General features: G+C 42.7%; 2 protein-coding genes across 3 annotated transcripts; both read left to right on the top strand.

Moving 5' to 3' along the window:
• Positions 1–1,093: 1,093 nt before the first annotated feature.
• Positions 1,094–8,179, top strand: SRD5A3 (steroid 5 alpha-reductase 3). The gene is made up of 5 exons (XM_041458717.1): positions 1,094–1,331; positions 4,326–4,477; positions 4,878–5,072; positions 6,252–6,374; positions 6,832–8,179. The coding sequence occupies exons 1-5, from the start codon at positions 1,123–1,125 to the stop codon at positions 7,089–7,091; spliced, it is 939 nt and encodes a 312-aa protein (XP_041314651.1). The 5' UTR covers positions 1,094–1,122; the 3' UTR covers positions 7,092–8,179.
• A 998-nt stretch (positions 8,180–9,177) lies between these two features.
• On the top strand, positions 9,178–19,008 carry TMEM165 (transmembrane protein 165). 2 transcript variants are annotated; one of them, XM_041459002.1, is made up of 6 exons: positions 9,178–9,322; positions 10,947–11,172; positions 13,531–13,706; positions 14,458–14,640; positions 16,733–16,838; positions 18,112–19,008. In XM_041459002.1, exons 2-6 carry the CDS (start codon positions 11,097–11,099, stop codon positions 18,186–18,188), a joined length of 618 nt encoding a protein of 205 aa, XP_041314936.1. In that variant the 5' UTR covers positions 9,178–9,322; positions 10,947–11,096; the 3' UTR covers positions 18,189–19,008. The 2 variants fall into 2 exon arrangements, with proteins under 2 accessions (XP_041314936.1, XP_041314927.1); XM_041458993.1 differs by lacking the exon at positions 9,178–9,322 and adding an exon at positions 9,441–10,047.
• The last annotated feature ends 1,938 nt before the right edge of the window (positions 19,009–20,946 follow it).

Here is a 20,946-nt window from a genome sequence, read left to right on the forward strand (position 1 = left end):
GCCAGACCATTGCTGCCCCTTGTCTTATCTGTCTTCTGGAAGCCGTAAAAGGAGCAGACCACAGAGATGTCTGTGACATGTCTCCTTTTTGTTTCAGAAAGAAAATAAGGCTGAAAAGAAAGAGGTACAGCTGCTGTGTTTCAGAGAGACACACAGCAAGAGTGGACAATGTCCAGGCGAGGGGAGTGTGCAGCACAAGAGAACAGGGTGCCTCAAGTCAGGACCTACAGAAGCACATTGCAGCTGTGACCTGCAGGCTGCCACAGACAGCTCCTGAGCCATCACTGCTTGCAAAGCAGGCATGGCTGTCCCTGCTTACACATGCCTTGCTCTGCTGGAGCCACTCACCACAGCAGCACTTTGGAAATGTGGCCGTGTGTAACGCAGAGATAAGCATGGCAAGGCGGCTGCTGACTGAGCTCCCCAGCTGCAGGGCTGGGAAGCAGGGATGGTGACACCCCTACCTCCAGCCCAGCACAGCCTGGGCATGCTCTCCTTCCTCCTGCTCTCACCAGCTGGGGAATTACCCAGCTTATAGTCAGCTCCTTCCTCTCGCTCCCCAAAGATTTACACCCACCTGGCTGATATATTCATCTCCTGCTAATTACCAAAACGATTTGGCCACGAAATCCTTGAACCAGATTTAGGTTTCAGTTATACAGAATTGACAAGAGAATTAGACTGAGCGCCAAGCATTGACACAAATGAAATTGAATTAAACACATTTATTATAATCTGTCATGCAGATAGAACCAGAGAGTTAACAACACATTTTAGCAGGAAATGTGAGCTTCAATGATTTTTCCCAAAGCAATGTTACTGACATCATGAGTGCTTCAGCAGTGCATGTACTGCTTTGAAGGATTCACTGATAGGACTGATTCATGAAGTCATATCTCAAAATAATCTAGGCAGGATTAATACCTCTGCTTAGAAAAAGTACACTGGTAAAATATAAAATTTGCACCTCAGTGTCCTTCTACTGAACAGCCCAGAAATTAACAAAGCACTCATGGCATGGCCTCACCAGTGCTGAGAACAGGGGGACAATCCCTGCCCTGGCGGGGCGGGGCGGAACGGGGAGGAACGGGCCGGGGCGGGGCCGGGGCAGGGAGCGGGGCGATGCTGGCGGTGCTGGCCGCCGCCTGGGCCCTGCTGGCCGCCGCCTTCCTGGCGGCGCTGCTGCTGCTCCGGCGGGCCCCGGCGCCGCGGCCCGGTGGCCCCGGCCTGGTGATCTCCGGCCTCTTCCAGGACCTCATTCGCTACGGGAAGACGAAGCGCGGGTGCGGGCAGCTCCCGGGCTGGCTGCGGCTCCTGCAGGTGCCCAAGAGGTGAGGCGCGGGTCCCGCCGCCGCGGCCGTGCGTGTCTCGGGTACCGCAGCCGCAGGTGGCGGCCGTGAACACACAGCACACGCCGAAAGCACGGCGGGGTTTTACAGAGTTGGGCTCAGCTTTGTTGCAAGGTGTTACTCTGGTTCTGCAGATGGAGAACCGAGGAGCGTAGAGGCTGCGAGCGGTCATACAGAATCCGTGTGCTCCAAATCGGAACAAAAACCTAATCCCTTGAATCCCAGTCGCATGCTAGGTCTCCGAAGCAAACCTCCTTGCAAGACTCAGGTCAGGCACCTGGGAGCGTGGAATCCTGAGTAGCTGTGACTGTGCAAATACGCTGCAGGTTGACTGTCTTACTCCAGTTCGCAGTCTTTGCCTTCTCCCTTCAAGGTTTCTTTTTGAAATGTGGCCAATACCAGCATGGCAACACTGCAATCTAGAGCTTGCATGAACAGTTTTGATAAGGCAAAAGAACCACTGCGTTATCCAAATCCATCTTAACAGGTGTTTGATGAAACTAAATTAAATATATGTATATGTTTAGATGTGTAATGAAATGAATTAAATTGAAGGAAATAGATTTTTAGTGAAATCATGAAAGGAGGCAGTCCCATCCCCATCCCCCTTTGCAGCTTTTTATATATTTCTGGTTTTATATATTATGGGATTTCTTATTTTTTAATCAGCTGAGATTCATGACTAGAACTAATCTTTGACCTGAAGGGAGGGCAGACAGGATCTTGCAAGGCCAGCAGGACAGGACTGGGAGGTTACTTAGCCCGAAGATCTGATCTACCCTATTTTAACAATCTATGACACATTTTGTATACAAAGCTTTCAAACCAAAAGTTAAAAAAAGTTTTGTGACACAGCATGGTATTAATGGAAAGGTTGTAATGTAAAATCTTGGTTATCAGGCTTCGTGATACAGAAAATACCCAGGGATGTGTTTAAAATATGCAGTGCCCTGCATGAAAATAACGATTCATAAAGGCTTGTCTTAATCACTGTGTACTGCAGGTTCTTGTCTGAGTTGACCTTTCTCCAGCAGAAGTTTCCCAACACCCCTTCTTAGGGAGATTGGTGTCTGAAGAATGTGCTTTCTCAGGGAATTGGTCTCAAGGTCTCAATATGTACAAAGCAATTCTGTTAGTTAATTATAATAATGTTAGTGAATCCATAACACTTCTACCTGAAGGAATAGAGAAGATCTTGAAGGTAGCGACTGAGGCATTTTCTATTATTTTCAACTGTGTCTTGTTTCCAGACAAGCATTGTGTTTTCACTAGCCTGGGCTTGTTTTTAACTTTGCCGTTCTGTCTTCTAAAATGTTGTGTTGCATTTCAGGTTGGTTTGGCAAATAGTGAAAATTCCTCTCATTGAGGAGGGATGGCACGTGTACTTACTGCAGTGCTGGTTTGATCTGTAGGTCAGATAAATCCCCAGTGTAATTGGGATTGCTGAAAGCTCGAAGGGTGTGTCTCTTAAGTTGCCAGGGCTTGTTTGTGTGCTGGTAGCAAAAATCAATGTGTGGAGAAAGTTCCCTGGTAAGTGAAAAGATATGAGTTGACTGAGTAACAGGACTGCAGGGAAAGAGCTTAAAATTTGGAGGAGATGGTGAGTTTTTATCAATGTACAAATTCTGTTTGTCTTAGAAAGTGAGGGAGGGGGTTAAATTTTAGTTCTGCTGTTGCGAATCAGCAGACAGAATGTTGCAGTTTCTGCTTGGTAGGAGAAGGAACTGAGGAGAAGTTGTAAATCTGTATGAAAAGCCAGCTGCTAATGGGCAAGGTGCTCTGGAGCCCGCAGGGATGCTTGCTGCCGCTGTGATTCTGACTTGATCTCTTTTGTGCTCTTGAGAGATACCTGAACTGCTCTGGGAGGGGTCACTGGTTTCACTAAGCAAGGGTGTTGTACGCCTTCGCTGCCCCAAGAGAAGAGTTTGCATTTTCAACAGAAATATGGTCTTCTCTTGACTATACAGTTATGTCGTAGTTTTGTACCTATAGTCACATTGTCAAGTCAAGGCCATCAGCGTCTTCCCATATTTTATCTCTTTGCAGATGTTTCCAGAAGTACTGATTTTTCTTCACTGCCAGAAGGACTTCTAATTTTAAAAGCAAAAGGAAATACTGGATCACCTAGTTTGAGATGGATATTGTAAACAGCTGGATATTGCTGGATATTTAAACAGCTGTAGGCTGTTTAACTCAGCCCAGTTACCTGCCTTGACTGTCATGTCTTGCATTTTGGTAATGCACAGTATGCTTTTGTAAGTGCATTACAGGGCTGGCAGATTCTTTGTTTTCTTAAAAAAAACAAACGTGTGGTCTTGTCTTGTAATCACCCAGCAGTGTTAATGGTCACTGTTTTTTTTCTATATGATCGTTGCAGACCTTGAATTTGCAGAAGGACAAGATATTTTAATGTAGAGCAGGATAACTACTTCTGGGTTCCTTTGGTAAATTTTAACATGTCATGTAATGCACCCACTGGAACTGAGAAAAGTGGGAGTGCTGTGAGGTCTAGCAGCTTGGAAATAAGCAGAAAATGAATCTGGATGTGCTTTGAGTGGTGTAAATTATAAAGAAAAAGTACATCAAGATTAGTTGTAAGCCTTGAGGAGTACTTTTGCAATGAGTGGATTACACTGTCTGCTCTTTCGTGCACCTATGGTTAGTACGGTAAACTAAGTTAGAGGTTATTCCAGGCACCATTTCACTGGGATAAAATGTGTTAAAGTTAATCCTGCTTGGTACCACTGAAGTCCTGAGTTCTCTATTTGGACATTTGATGTGAGCACTGAGGATTTCACTGGGATAAAATGTGTTAAGGTTAATCCTGTTGGTACCACTGAAGTCCTGAGTTCTCTATTTGGACATTTGATGTGAGCACTGAAATGGAGTGTACTCCCCATCAGACAAGTATGTCCTGCAGGTACATTTCCAAGGAATGATGAGAACATTAATGAAAACCCTTTTATGTTCCCACAGGTGGTTTACTCACTTTTATGTGGTTTCTGTGCTCTGGAATGGTTTTCTGCTGATCTGTCTTTTCCGAGCTGAGTTCCTTGGAGAGTCATTCCCATCATGGATTCAGGACATGCACCATGCTCTTGGCACAAATTCTCAGAGCAAGGACATGGGCAAGTGTTCTAGATATTATAATGTAGCCATATAAATAAAAAACTGTATTACAACACTGTGCTGAATTTGTATCCAAGTGCTACTTCACTGGTTGCTTTTCAACTATGCTCCAAATTAATTTCCTGGTACACCAAGTACCTTTGTCATTATTGAAGATAGAAATAGTTATGGATATGCTGGCTTTCAGCAGTCCTTTTCACAGAAAAGGCCATTAGCACCTTCTGGAAGAAATCTTGCACTGGTCAGCAGTGCCTCCTCTGTACAAATATTTTTCCCAGTTAATTTAAAATGAGGGTAAAATTGTGCTGTGGGAAGAGGGAACAAGAGTCCTTTTGAAGTATTGTCAGGGTTAAATTGTTCCTGTTTGTTTCAAAGTTGCTGGTTTTTACCTGTAAGCAGATAGTGAGCACTTCTCTGCGCTCCTGGTTCTCTTGCTCCTTTGGCTGCATAGCTGTCGAAGACTTGCAGAATGCCTCTGGACCAGTGTGTTTTCCAGTGGTGTCATTCATATCGTGCAGTATTGCTTTGGACTTGGTTACTACATTGCTGTTGGCTCAACTGTGCTGTGCCAAGTGCCTACTAATGTCAGGAATGGTAAGTGCCTTCTTAGTTATCATCAAAGATGCAGTTTTGCTCTCATTTGTTTGTTTTGTCATGAATAGTTTCATAGAGAGCTGCTTGTTTGAGAAGTGTGTTAACTGATGAGACATAAAAGTACTTCCTGGCATAGTTCAAAGTAATTACATTTCAGTATATCACACAATCAGCCAGCATTATACACAAACACAGACAGGGACACACTTTCATGTTAACCATCATGGTTATTTGCTGAAAGGATATAGATCATATGCTTTGTGAAGGACAGTAATAGGTACCAGTTCTCAAATGCCACTACACAACTTCAGTTATCAAACTGAAATGGAGTTTTTTTTGTGGTAAGCTTTCCTGCAAGCTGAGTCTGCAAGGCTGTCTTGGCCACCGCCTTTTTCTTCCATGGAGAACTTGCCACTGCTCTGCCTTGACTCAGGCAGTGTCTTCTTTCCCTTGGTACTGTTTCCATTAACACATGAGAAATTTGTGTTATATGACTTGTTTCTGCCAACACATTCCAGTGGGTCTCACAACTGAGCTGCTAATTCTTCTGCACAGACAAACCATCAGCTGGCTGTAGCACTTCTCCTGTGACTAATTTTTGTGAGGCAGTCCTTACCAAGTTTGGTGAAGTTTTTAAGCACTTTGAACCATGTCAGGCGGGGGGGTATGTAGGTGTGTGTGTATGTATGTGTGTCGCTGTGAGGAAGACAAGTGTGTGCTTGCATGTTGACCTGAGCCATGACATAATTAGGATAATAATAGTTACAAACAATGTTGAATATTAAGGTCTTAAGGCTACCAAATATGTGTTGTTGTACATCACACTGTATTTCAAGCTGCTGGATTAATAACTCGGTATTTTAGTATAGAGCAGTCAAGGGAAATGAGCTACTGCTGGGCACTCAAATGATACAGGATGTCAAAGCCTCTTTCAAGGAATTAACGGCTCACTACTAGAATTTTGTAAGACAGCTACATCTGAGAAAATGTCATATAGTGTTTTGAGATGTTATATATGTTATATACATATTGTTTGAGATGTTATATATGTTATATACATATTGTTTGAGATGTTATATATGTTATATATGTTATAACACTATATGTTATATAGTGTTTTGAGATGATGCTTGGGAAGTTACTTCCTAGCTGTATATTAATAAAACATATTTCATTCAGGAAAAAAGCCTTCTGTGCAGATCTGCTGGTATCACATTATAGGAGTTATGATGTACATTTGGGCCTCTCTTCACCAACACAGATGCCTTGCAATTCTAGCTAATCTTAGAAAAAGCAGATCAGGTAAGATGTTTCATTTCTGTCTACTGTTTACTTAGGTATTTTTTTCTGCTTTTTTCAATAGGCTTCTGTAGCTTCTAATACCTTAAACACAAGTGTTTCTCAGTTTCTGTAGTGTGTAGATTAAATGAAGCTGTTTGGATGGCTGAACTGGGGGGAGAGGGTGTGCTATGTCTGTATATATAGTTCTGTAAAACTCAAAATGAAGCTCTATCTTCTAACATCTTAAGGATAGACATGGTTTCCATACTCTGTGTTTGCACAGCCAGAGGTGGCATCTTATTTCATTAAGTGCAAAGCTGCCAGATCAGATGGAGGTTGGATGATGATGACTAATAAGCATATTGTTCTGTAATTGTGAGAAGATTATGATGATTAATAAGCATATTGTTCTGTAATTGTGAGAAGAAGAGTTTGTTTAATGCATCTTGCCAATTAATTTCTTTCTGTTTTCTTGCAGGAAAGGTTGTAAGTCTGAGCCACAGTGTACCTTTTGGAGACTGGTTTGAGAGCGTTTCTTGCCCTCATTATTTTGCAGAGCTCCTCATATATGTTTCTATGGCTATCACACTTGGAATGCACAATGTGACATGGTGGTGTGTAGTGATGTATGTTCTTTTTAACCAGGCACTGGCTGCTGTTTTGTGTCATGAGTTTTATCAGAAAAACTTTAGCTCCTACCCAAAGCATCGAAAAGCATTTATACCACTTGTTTTTTAGAGAATTTTTTCTAAAGTATTTTCATGAAAACTGGGAATGTAAGAGATTAATGGTTTATTAAAACCAAGGTAAAGTAACACACTTTCTCTAATTCTACCTCAAAAGCCCATAGTTTTATTGATAATCTCATCCAGGTGACCAATTTCTGAGGAAATGTAAGGTCTCTGCATATCATGCAAGCTAAAAAAGGTTTACTGAATACCTTAATTCAAAGTGGAGAGATGCTAATTGTGTCTTTTCTCTTTTATAATTATATCTTATGCATAAAACCTTGCTGTTGTGTAGCAAGTCCAAATTCATATATGTGAAAACTATTGAAAGGAGGGAATCATTTGAACTACTGTATTTTATGTCGTGACTGATATTTAAGCATATTTCTTTCCAAGTCTCTTTTCTTTGAATCACTTCAGAGGGAGGCAAATTGTGTATCTTTCTGTGCTTCCCTGGTGACAATGAAAATCAGCCTCTCTTTACAACTGTAAGCACAAAAAGCGATGGAGAAAGCTGTGGTGGAGGAGTGACTCATGCTCAGCAGTGGAGATAAACAGACCCATTCGCTGCATTGTCTGTTCTGCACCACAGTGGTTTTGTTCATTGATGAAGACTGCTTTATCCCTAAACTGGGAAAATAGTGGAAGGTCCTCTGACTAAAAAGACAGTAGAAGAGAATTTGCTGAAAATTAATGTTCTTTGTTGTGGTTCTGTTGTCTATAGTGGGTTATTGGAGTCCCTCGTGTGTTGGAGGGGACAGCTGTGCAGATGACCATGACTACACTGGTTTTTAAACAGATATAATGAACTGCCAAGGCAGAGCACACACAGAAAACAGTACCTGACAAGCACTGCAAAGAAATTCTTAACTGGGGAGATAATGTAACTCAGCATAGGGACTTTTTTTGCACTTAACTGTTGAATATTTTGGTCCTTCTCATGACACAGGTGTGAATGGTCATTTTGTGTGATGAAGTGATATGGGTGCTGGTGTTTCTGCATGTTGTCTACATACATGCACACATTATTTTGTATATAAGAAGTATTTTTATTCAATGAAGTATATCTTATGAATTGCCTAATTAAAGGCTTATTACACTCTGCTTCTATTTTGAATGGTTTTTAAAAACTGAGTTTACATATTTAAAAACATGAGCAATCACTTTATTGCTCCTCAGGAACTACATTCCTCTCCTTGTTCTGGGGAGAGCATCAGGGCACACAGCTATCCTGGGGCCCTCAGGGAGAGCATCACTGGGAGTGCTGTATCAAGTTCTGGGCTCCTCAGTTCAGGAGAGACATGCAGCTCCTGGAGCAGATCCAGCAAGGGCAACAGAGATTGTTATGGAATTGGAGCATCTCTCTTACACAAGGAGAGGTGGAGGAAGCTGGGCCTGTTCATCCTCAGGAGGAGACTGAGAGGGGAACTCATCAAAGTCTACAAGTATCTAAAGATGGGCATGGTGCCAAGAGGATTCAGGCTTGCCTTGGTGGTGCCATCCAATGGGACAAGAGGCAATGGGCAGAAACTGATACACACGAAGTTCTACCTGAATATGAGGAGGAACTTCTTTACTGTGCAGGTGACTGAGCACTGGAACAGATTTCCCAGAGAGGCTGTGGAGTCTCCCTCACTGGAGATATTCAGGAACTGCTGGACACAGCCCTGTGCCGTGCTCCGGGATGGCTGTGCCTGAGCAGGGGGTTGGAGGGATGGCCGCTGTGGTCGCTGCCAGCCCGACCCGCTCTGTGATTCCGTGCTCGGGGCCCTGCTGGGCTCACGCACACATGAAGCGCTGCTGTGCACTAGGCCAAGAACGAAACCGAGACGTGTCCGGGCCTATGCGTGGCCCGTGTTCCTATGCGGATTTTTTTGCCGCCTGACGCAGCCGCTGCCCGTCCCTCCCGCTGCGCCCTTTCCCTGCCCGTAAGCAACCCCGAACGGGGAAGGGACGCGCTTGGACTCGCCCGCCCCGCGGGAACGCCGCACAGCCACCTTTGCCCGTCGCCTCGCCACGCCGGGAGCCGGGGGTGGCGACCCTGGCCCCGGCACCCCGGCGGACAGCGGCGGGGCCGCGGCGGGAGGCGGGGCGGGCCCGCGGGCCGCCGCGCTGCTGCTGGCGGCCGCGCTGCTGCTGGCGGCCCCGGCGCGGCTCCGCGCCGCTCCCGAGGAAGAGCCCGGCAGGAAGAAGGAGCCCCCGCCACCGCCGGCGGCGCAGGGAGCGGAGCCGCGGGCTGAGGTGAGGCGGGGACGGGCCGCGCCGGCTGCCCGCGCCGTGCCCCCCGCGGCAGCGCTCGGCCGGCGCCGCGCTGCGCCTTCCGGAGGCCGTCGGGCTCCGAAATTCCCCGCTTTTAGCAGAAAAAAAGGAGGGCTGCAGGGCCACCTCATCCTCCCCTTTCTCTGCTGAAAGAGGGACATCTATGTCCGGCGTGGGGAAGGGGCCAGTGCTCTCTTTCCCCCGCAGAAGCAGCTGAAAGCAGGCTCTGTTGCTGATCCAAAGCTGCCAGGTTTTTTTTTCTCTCAACAACTAATATCAATTCCTTTGCGTTAAAACTTACTCAACAGTGTTCTCGGTGAGGGGATTCTAGTTCCACTGATCACACAGAGGGATGGAAAATTCCTGACGTGTGGCTTGGTGTAGCACATCGAGCACGCCGGGTGTCACACACACAAACCAGAAAACACAGAGTGCTGCGAGAGGTGAAGGAGCTCTGGGAAGTCACAGCGTGTCACACAGAGCGTGGGAGCTAAATATCAACACCAGGAAACTTGGAGCGTTGCTGAAAGTGGAATGCTGGGAAGCTGTCATGTCAAAACACGCTGCGGGCTGTCTCTGCTGGTGGATGTGCTGGAACAAGCTTTCTCAGCCATCCCTGGTCAGGGATGTGAACATCGGTATAGAGATCTTGGGCCTTGCCTGTGATCACAGATACCTTACTGTGTGTAGAAGTAGACACTTAGTGGGTGAGTGGGAACTGAGTGTGCTGGTCTGCTTTCACCACTGGAGAGTCTTAAAGTTCGTTTTCTGCAAACACAGAGCAAGTGCAGGAGAAGCTGATGGAAGCTGACAGAGAATTTGGCTTGGACTCAAACGGAAAGAGGAAAAATGTAGTCTAGATAATAGGAATAAATTCTTTCATGTGAGAGGGGTTAGGCACTGGTACTGTTTGCCCAGAGAAATTGTGGGTGCCCCATCCCTGGAAGTGTTCAAGGCCTGGTTGGATGGAGCTCTGAGCAATCTGGTCTAGTGAAAAATGTTCCTGCCCATTGCAGGGGTCTTAAAACTAGATGATTGCTAAGGTTCTGTCCAACCCAACCCATTCTGTGAATCTATGAAATTTTAATGCATCTGAGATGCAAAGATTTTGCAATGGAAGAAAATGATCCTGACCATTTTTGAATGGGCTTATTTTTTTCCTAAGGTATTGTAGTCATCCAGTCTTATTTTGAAGCACTTACTAATATTTATATCAGAAAACTGTTCACAGTTAAAGTCATAAAATGGGTAGGGATTTTAAATATTGGCAGTGGGGATTGACAATATTGGACCTGAGCTGGCCACGTTTTGTTGTAATGGTGGTTCTCATGTTCTGGTAATAGCATGCACAGTGAAGTAATGTTTAAATAATCAGCAGGATCCTCTTACCAAGTGCCTAACTGGCAATTTGAGGTGGGTGGCAGCGAGGAACTAGTTAATGATTATTAATGAGCACGAGAGATGTATCTGCTTAAAATGTCACTCTACACATGATGATATGACTGAAGAAATACAAGGCTTTGTATTTCTGTGTACTAAGCATTCAAGCCTAATTGACGAGTGTTTAGGATTTATTTTGTCTTTTTCTCTCCCCCCCTTCTTACAGAAAGGCTCCTCACTGGTTGCTCCAGTGCACATAGTCAGTGAAGAGTCAGCTGACAAAACTAACCTGGGCTTTATTCACGCCTTCGTGGCTGCTATATCGGTCATCATCGTGTCGGAGCTGGGCGACAAGACCTTCTTCATCGCGGCCATCATGGCCATGCGCTACAACCGCCTGACTGTGCTGGCTGGTGCTATGCTGGCCCTGGGACTGATGACGTGTTTATCAGGTTAGCGTGCTGGTTTTTCAGTTGTTTTATCTCTTAAGAAGTGATGGGTATGTATTTATACAAAAACCTTAAGTGGAATGCGGGTAGTACATATGTGCAGTTTTCTGTTTTGAGGAGAGTGTGAAGCTTTTCCTGTGGAGCATGGAATCTCAGATGGAGTATTTAGGCTCTTTCCTCTCATGAAGTCTTTGTGTGTTCCCTAGGCTTCAGCTGGAGCTTAAGGAAGGGGAATGAGATGGAGAGCCTAAGCACTTCCTTTGATTTTTGGACTGGTTTACTTTTTTTTTTTTTACCTCTTGTTAAATTAGTGTGCCTAAAGGGAATGTGGGAGTGGCTTCTGTTTTTCCTCCTAAGGCAAAAGATTTTTTATATGATGACACACTTTCCTCATCTGACTTGTATTCCTGCACACACGGCTGTTTGGATTTGTGCTGGGAGCTGTGTAGGTGGAAGATGGAGGGGCGGGAGCGGGAAGTGAGGTGTCAGGGGGCACTTGAGGAGCCTGTAGCCATGGGCACTTAGGTAGCTGTGATGGTAAAATGGAGCAGCCTTCAGGTACATCAGATGCAGCACAGAGTTTGTCTGTGTGCTCATTTCTAACCATGCCCATTTCAGAAATGCTTGAAGTAGTGGTGACTGGTTTACACACACAGGAGACAGCCAGTTCACTGGCGCAGGCTGCTTGGCAAGTGTTTCTGTGAATGGTTTTTGGGTGTGTGGCTGTTGCTGTGTACACTGCTGCAATTATTGCAGCTTTAGTTAGAGCAGTTTCCACTTGCATTGTGTGTAATTTCTCCTGCCCATTACGTCTCTCTTTTTCTATACAAATTCTTTCTTCAAACCTTTCTTAATGCTTTCTCATAAAAGCTTCCTTTTCTGCTTTTATCCCCCAGTTTAGAGGTTCCCAAATATTTATTCCCTTTTCAGAAAGGAACTTGTTGTTTAGTTCTTCTTCCCCCATACCCTTTCCTTCTCCTGTCTCTTGCCCTTGTTTTATACAAGCTGAGTTTGGAAATTCCTGAGGGGTTTGCCCACCTTGATTTCATGAAGGCATACTCACTTAAACTCTTTAGGTCCAAATAATCTACTTGGGATATTTTTTCAAGCTGTGCTTGACAAAATAAACTGTCTTACAGTTCTGATTGTTTCACTGTGTCTGTGCTTATATATGTAAGAAATGCTTGGAAGAAGTAGCCTTTTTGTCTAGCTTTCTTGCATTGTTTTACTGCAGTATTTTCAGTCTTTTTAAAGAAGTTTAGTTTAACTCCTGGTTTGTTTAGCTTTGCAAATAGTACTGCTGTATGTGTATGTATGTGCTGTGTTTATGAGCAATAAGGCTGATTAATTCTGGTCTCATTCTTACTTCTGGTAGTGGCAGTGCAGAATTATTTCTAGATCACATAGTAACTTCTGAGTGCATTTTTCAACTAAAAAGGTGTGTACAAAAAAGCACGTGGTAATATGCTTCCTTTTAGCTAATTGCATGTGGAATAAAGTAACAGAAACACTTGTGAGTGCATGGTCCAAACAATCTTGAATATAAGGTGTGGACTTTTTAGTCCTTCCCATTTATATAGGCCTTTTTCCTGTCAAAAAAATGCTGAGTGGGCTTATTTTGTGAAAACAAGGTACTTTGTTCTGAATACATATTTCTTATTTAAGAACTAGTTTTGGCTTAGTTTAATCACCCTCAATACCTCTAAAAGACATGCTGTGAAGGTTGCTTTTCAGTAAGTGGGATCTGCCTTTGAAATAAAGAAAGATCAAAGTTGGTCACATTGTGTGTATGTGGGGAATATGGGGAACAAGGGAATAGCAATGTGCACTTGGCAAAGGAAGGCAGACATGGATTCACCCAGCTGGATGATTTGTAGATACGCCTGGTAGATTTTCCTCATTGAAAATCTTATTCTGACTTCATCTGATAAATGAAATTATTGGAAAGAGATGCTATCTAACATGTAAATGGAATTAACTGGAGAACACTATGACTAATCCAACACAATTACAGATGGTAGTTTAATGGTGTGTATGGAGGAAGGCAGGACTTGCATAGACCTTGATGGGAAAGATAATGTTGTTTGGACTGGCTCTCAGGAACAGCAGCACCTCAGCTTTGGCTGGAGTGCATTGTCTGTGTCTTAGTGGACTTCAGTCTCTGGCATAAGCAGTAATGGTTGGAGTTTCTAGCATGTTATCTTCCAAAAACTTAGAAAATTATACAAAACTAACAAAAGATTTATTTATCAGTGGATATTTGGATTGCTGACTTTGCTAACAAGCATTCCTTAGATGTGGGAAAAACAATTATGATCCTCATGCTTATTTTTTTAAATGACACATTTGTTTTCTTTTCAGTTTTGTTTGGCTATGCCACCACGGTTATTCCTCGTGTGTACACGTACTATGTGTCAACAGCACTGTTTGCAATCTTTGGCATCCGAATGCTTCGGGAAGGCTTGAAAATGAGTCCAGATGAAGGTCAGGAAGAGCTGGAGGAAGTTCAAGCAGAAATTAAAAAAAAAGATGAGGAAGTAAGTAGTGAAATTGCTGTTAGTTACAGCTGGTGGAAAAATTGCAGCTGTGAAGCTGCAGAGCAGCACTGTCATGTTTGGGTTGTTCAGCTATGTCTGTGACTGATAAACTGACACAGGAAATATGTGGTAGATGGGATGTAAGTGGTTCCCTGAAGGCTCTTTCAGCAGGTGATTCCAGTCCTGTGGCAAGCCTGGCTTCTTAGGAGAGAAGGAGCCTTCTGCTTAGTGTGGGTGTTTTTGACGTGTTTTTAATGCATTGCTAGCAGGGGGGACACCAACAGCTTATTCTTGGCTCAACTTTTATTTATTCTAATGGTCAGACACTTTATTTATAAGCAGTACAAGATGGACAATAATCAAAGGTTGATTATTATAGCTGATTGCAGCTATATATATGTGTGTATACACACATACACAGTACTTCTAATGGTCAGACACTTTATTTATGAGCAGTACAAGATGGACAGTAATCAAAGGTTAGAGCTGATTGCAGCTATATATATGTGTGTATACACACATACACAGTATGCATATATATTATGTATACACAGTATGTGTATATATGGCTATTTTTTTTTTGTCATGGTGACTGTATAAGTATGTTGATAATGCCGCAGGCAGTGGCTAGTAACATTCTAGAAATGAAATATCTACCTTTATTTTTAAGTATTTCTTTTGGGTTGTTTGGATGATTTTTAATTTTATGGTTATTTCTTGGTTTTTTTTTTTTTTCCTTTGACCTACATCTCTTCAGAGAACTAAACTGTTAAATGGGCCAGGAGATGTGGAATCTGGGCCAGGCACCACTATACCTCAGAAGAAGTGGCTACACTTTATTTCACCAATCTTTGTTCAAGCTTTTACTTTAACATTTTTAGCAGAATGGGGCGATCGTTCCCAATTAACAACCATAGTCTTGGCTGCCAGAGAGGTGAGTGTTGCAGAATCCCTGCTGTTCTTTTGCCTTCTTTGGGTTGCCATAGAGGGATAAGAAACAAAATACTCTTGCAGGAGCTATCAGATTCACACCTGCTGCCTTGATGTGCCTTATGTAGTTTGTGTCAAGACGTGACAGTAAATGCACTGAAGCTCTTTGTAGTATTAAAACTACTGTTACATGATTGGAACTGCACTGGCATTTCTGGAAATAGCTGCTTTATGTCATGCAGCTGACATCAACTGGGTTTTGTTACAGTTGAGGGATGTTACAGAAGAGGTGTTTCTTTGGTTTTTGTGGTCATTCAGTTTTAACTGGGTAACTTTAAAAGATACTTCCATTCCATCAAGGTTTAAACTGTTAGAAAGATGACCTTCTCAGATACCTCTTGTTAAAATATGAGTTAATATGGTACAGTGTATAGAAGGACAATAAACTCTAAACTGCCGGGCACTAACTAATGCTGTAATTTAAATCATATTCATTGTGGTGATTAGAGTGTATATAGCTGTATTACCCTTAAAGGAAGATGAAGGCTTATAGTCAAGCTTTTAATAAACATAAGTAGCTTGCCTATGCTCTTTCATGCATTGAGATAATTTGCATTTTTTTCCCTAGGACTTATGCTTCTTTCAGGTGCACTTTCAAATGTTCCCTAGGGATAAATCAGGGCTGTGTAATGAAGGAGGCTGTAACCTGCAGGAACCTCCTGTCTCTGTTACAGTGTAGGGAAGGTGTTTAGAGCTAACAGCAGTAGAGGATGATCTCATTGTTCTTGGAAAAAAAACGAAGCACTACAGCCTCTGCCTTATTTGCTAGGCAAGTTGCTTAAGCCCATCTTTTTACATCTGTTTACTTTTGGTTTGCATTTCCTAAGTGTCCCTTTAGGAAGTGCGTGTCAGCTCTTTAGTCTGGTTTGTGAAGTGCTGAGCATTGTAGTTAAAGCCTGTGGGCTGTACCTGTAGAATATGAAATGTTCATAAGAGTGCTACCAAACAAAAAATTAATTGAAGGTATCTTGATACTGGCTTTCAAAACCAGTGAATAACTATGATGGAATGTGGGGATGAGATCCACCTTCTGCCACTGAGGGCTGTATAGGTAATTGCTGGCTGTAGGGATATCCAGGGATTCTGGGTCCTGCTCCTGGGGGCCTGTTTGTTCTGCTGGCCCAGCCCTGCTTTCCTGCACTTCTTGGTGCTTTCCAGCCTGCTGACTGCTTGGTGCTTGCCACCTTTTCTCACCGGCTTGTGTTTTTGGTTCTTTTGGGCTAGTAAGTGTTGTCTTCAAACCACAGTTTCTTAGACAGTTTTGCTGTTCACCTCTTTGAGATTTCATGCATTCTTTAGGTGAGGGCAGCAGCTTTTTTTTTTCCTCTTGGAACTAAAAGTGTCACATAGAGATGAGCAGGGGACATATGCTGTCCTTAGCTGTGTAATTTCTAAGGAGATCTGAGAAACCTCTTTATGTACTGCAGTTGTTCACACACTGAAAAGCTGTTCATGACAGTAAATTATAAAATAATTTATTGTCCTCCGGACTTCAAATCTTTCATGCTTATCCTTCCCTGTTTGGATGGTGGAGCAGGGCAGAGTGTGGAGCACAAGTGGGAGAAGCAGGGCAAAGAACTTGGAATGCTGCTGAAAGCTTTCATTTACAGTTCAAGGACTTATCTCTCTCCTTCTTTATAGATAGGTTAGTGTTCTTGCAGCTGATGCATATTGTGTTTTTCAACAACTGCCACCTTCCCTCTAGAGGTTGCTTATTGGTTTAACTACAGCAGAGTGATTTCTGGATCTATAATTAACAAAGATCTATAATTAACAAATAATTAAAGATGCTGCGTGGCTGAAACATGCCATATGCTCCTATCTTAGGCTGGGTTTAAGTCTGTCTCACCAGCTGATGTTCACTATTACTAGTCTTTGTCAGTGCTGAACAGCAGAGCAGAGGAATCACCAGGCACTATCCTCCATGCTTGGCAGTCTGCAACCAGGAAATCAAAGCACTGCTCTGAGATTGTTGTAGGACTAGTGGGTTTTCAACAGTGCCAATTTATCCCTTTGTGCTTTTTTTTCCCCCTTAGGACCCTTATGGTGTGGCAGTAGGAGGAACGGTGGGACATTGCCTATGCACTGGTTTAGCAGTTATTGGAGGGAGAATGATAGCACAAAAAATTTCTGTTAGGACTGGTAAGTGAAAACTCACTCCATCCCAAAAAAATGTAATGCTGGTAATGTTTGTGGTGTAAAGAGCTGCATGCTTGGGAACAGTGTTTCTCGAAACTTTTGGAAAACCCATAAAAACTGGTGCTTTGTTTTGGGTTATTCAGGGATTGGTTTTGAGTCTGTCTTGCATCCCACCTTGTTTTGCTTCACTATTGGCTACTTCTTTTAGGAGACCAGAGGAAGGAATTTTAAATGATCAGTATTTATTTTTTGACACTGGATAATAGAAATTCTCTTGCCATTCTGAGTCTAGACTGTCAGGTGAGCAAGAGAATTGCATCCTAATGACTTACACCAGCCATTTAAAAGTTGTAAAAACTACTCTGTATGGCATAAGTGTTTGTTTTTTTTTAATCATACCTGCTAATTGCAGCAGGCAGGACCAGTGAGGTTACATGGGCTTGTGTGTTTTTCCTTAACTTAGGTTGCAGCTTGCTTCCACTGTCAGTCCTATGATGTGGTGAGATTTCTTGCTCCCAAGAATAATCCTGTGAAGCTGTTTCCTATATATGTTCATTCAGAATGTTTGTTCTGTAGTTGCAGAGGTGCTAAAAAACCAGCTTCACTGCTAAAAGTGAAACATGCACTCTGTTGTGTTTGTTTGTTGAGGAAATTGGTGAGAAAATGCTAATCTAACAACGGTTTCATATGCTCCAAGCACAGTGTGGATCTTGAGCCACAGAAACAGCCTTAGATTAAACCAAAGATCCTTCTAGGATGTTGGTTTGTTTAAAGAGTCAGGGAACATATACAGTGGTGCTTTCCCAGAATTCTGTCCTAGCCTCTAGCAGATTGTGGATATTGCAAACAGTTGACATTTTTTATACTTTTTCTTTCAATATAGTTGCCTAAAATGTGCAAAAAATGCTAAATATATGTATATATATAATATACAATTGATGGCTTGCTCTGGCATGAGAATATCCTATCCTATTTTCTGCCATACAGCCAAATACTCAACAGCAGGTGTTAACCTAGTTTTATACTGTCTCCAGTAATGAGTAAAACAAAGCTTCCTTCTGTGGGCCAGAAAATATCCTTGGAGATGCAGTTAGACAGTGGGTTGGTATATGGGCATCCCAATACTCAGCTAGAAACAACTTCCACTGCTTGTAGCATGAATTAAGTATGGTTATTTGGGAATCAGACATTTTGAAAAAATAACGTCTGTAATGTGTCATGGAAGATAATTACTTTTTGATATCTAATTTCTGCTTGTTTTGTGTTTTCTTTTCAGTGACAATCATAGGAGGCATTGTCTTCTTAGCATTTGCATTTTCTGCACTATTTATAAGTCCAGACTCTGGTTTTTAAAATTTTTCATTGCTGTAAAAGAACAAGGATTGGAAGCATCAAGCAGTTATCCTTGTGGATTTTTGTATATAATGTACAGAATTCTAGTTAAACAATGCTGAAGATGAGACACTGAACTTTTTATAGCAGATGATTCATGGGACTGATGCATTCATGGAGAGCTTCTGCACTGGAGATCTGCTTATTGTCTGGTTTGTTTGTGCTGTGGTGCCTGCTCCCGTGGTGGGATTTGAGTGGTTTTCTCACTTGCTGGACCTGGCTCAGCTGAGTTCAAGGATCTACTCTCCGAAGTGTTGAGAATTCCTCTTTTCTTCCTCTGATACACACAACCACCTTTCCTGGTTTTTCAAGAGCTGATTCTTCAGGCCTCTTGAAGCAGACTGTGTTAAGGAGAAAACTGCTGGCTCCACCTCCAAAGATGGTGGTTCCATGGTGCACCTGAGGCTGGATAATCTAAGCAACAAGAAACCTGGCAGCAGGTTCTGGAACCTATGCCATCCAGTGGCTGAGCCACCAACAGAGAATGTTATAAACTTAATTTGGAGGGAAAACTTCTTAATCAGGGATTTTTATCAGGAATTTATGTGGGATGATTAACAACCTACTGTGTTTAATATGCAATCTGGCGGGAGCTAGTATTATTTGATTTCTTTTTATTTTATATATTAAGGTACACAGAAAGTAATTAAGTGGTCCAACTTAACCATGTTCTATTCCCAGGACTGAGCAGCAATGGAATTCATAGGTTTAGATGTATTCCTGATTTTTATTTTTAGAACTAGAAATGTAATCTGGAAGATTATTAATAAAACATAGTGTCTCAATTTGTGTTATTTTCAGTTTGGTTTTGATGGCTGCCATAATTCCTGCCACAAAGGTTTACCTAGTGATTATGTACTTCAGGTGAGGAAAGTTTATTAAATTTATTTTAGTTTCTGATAAATGCCGGTGTTACGAAGCCTTTCAAAATGTTGAGCACTGAAGATACATGAGTTGCAGAAATGCAGGCTTATCTCTACTCTCCAATGGTGACTTGGATTTTGAGCCTGTGTAACCCACTGAGATCTACCTTGTAGCAGTCTTGGAAGGTAGTAGACATGGTTTCAAATATTATGAATGTGACTTTTTTGAAGCTGAAGTACTAATGGAGCATTACAGATTTGACCATTCCATTTGCAGATCAGAAACAGAACAGCCCCTAATCCTTCTCTTAGGTTTCTCTTTCCAGAAAACCCCTTAATGCCACATTTCTCAAACTCTTAAGGCCATAGCAATGTAATGGCAGGCAATCACAGTGGTATGAAAACAGGCTGCCATTTTGGGCTCCAGGTCCACATGTTCCTGTTTTGGCCCAAAGGAATTGTATGGTTTGGTGCTTTGATTTTTTTTTGGGTTGTTTTAAGGCATTTTGTTTGGGTTTTTTGGTTTTTGTTTTCTTTTGAAGCAAACTTTGTAGCCAAAACCTGTAGCCTTTTCTTTCCCACAGTCTAAGGATCCACACTGTCCATGATGAGTTTCACCTCCTGGAGGGAGTGCATTTATAGCAAAGGTCATGTTAAAACAAGGCAGGAACAGGGAACTGCAAGGAAGAGCCTAAACTTCTGACTGTTTGTGGGACAACTTCTTGTTGTGTTAATCAGAAGTAGTGCTGCTGGACGTTCTTACAGACCCATCCCAGGCAGGGTAACTGTGGTGCCACCTGATTTTTCTTTTTAGGAATAGAAATGTAGTTGGGAAAAGACACAGAATTGTTTTTTTCTGAAAATCTAAAACCCAGTTCACCGTGCTCTTAATTGTAGAAGCTTCCCAAAGTTTATGTGTGCTGTTTAATGCTATTTTTGATGTGAAAAGTTAGGATCATAGGATCAGCAGAATGAAGCCCTTCAAGAGGTTGTTTATAGAGGTGAGCGTTAAGTTGCAGAAAAAATCTCTGCAACTTCTACATCTATATTTTACTATTACAAACTTACACAGATGCCCAGTACTGCTTTTGCCCAGCCATAGCAATGTATTTGGCTGCTCTCAAAGACCAGCTAGGCAGGTTAGTTTGAATAGTGCTGTTAGAGTAGCTTTTTTATTATTTTTAAAGCACAAACATGGACTTGTTGGAAGTCTAGCATGCAATTAGATAGCTCGTGAAATTTTAGTAAAAGCTTTGAAAGGTGCATCAGTATTTGCTACTAGTGACTGATTTAACGCTGTCAAGTGCCTGTTGGAATTTTTCACAGTTTAAAGAATCAAGTTGGGACATAAGGAAAGACTTGAAGGTGATGGAGGGATCCAGGTACGTATTCTTAGCAGTGCTGTGTCTGCAGTGCAGTTTCCAGGACATGGCCTTGTCCCTCCAGTGTCTCAAAGGACTTGCACCCTGGCCAGCTCTCACCTGTTGGTTGGCTCGGGGGCTGGGATTTTAGCAGTTTTTATCAGACTTCTTGTTGCAGCACATTGCCAGCAAGAGGGGTGTGCTGCTGTTCTGTCTCAAAATACCTGGATACTTGAGATACAAGCAATATAGTGTGTATGGGCAGTTATATATAATGTAACCAGCTGAAGCCTTGATTGCCACAGTCCTGTGGGCTTTCTTGTTCTTTTGTAGCTGGAGAATGTGAAATGCAGTGAGTGAGAGCGCTAAAGGGAAGGGTCTGCAAACTATTGTGTCTGCAACATGGGAAATGGTCCACCACAGGTTTCCATCCGTCCTGATTTTTTAAATTAATATTCCCTGCTGGGGTGAGATGCAGCTGATTGCAGCTGCTGC

The sequence above is a fragment of the Pyrgilauda ruficollis genome, unplaced genomic scaffold (genome assembly GCF_017590135.1).
Source record: "Pyrgilauda ruficollis isolate IOZ18807 unplaced genomic scaffold, ASM1759013v1 scaffold1, whole genome shotgun sequence".
Taxonomy (NCBI): domain Eukaryota; kingdom Metazoa; phylum Chordata; class Aves; order Passeriformes; family Passeridae; genus Pyrgilauda; species Pyrgilauda ruficollis.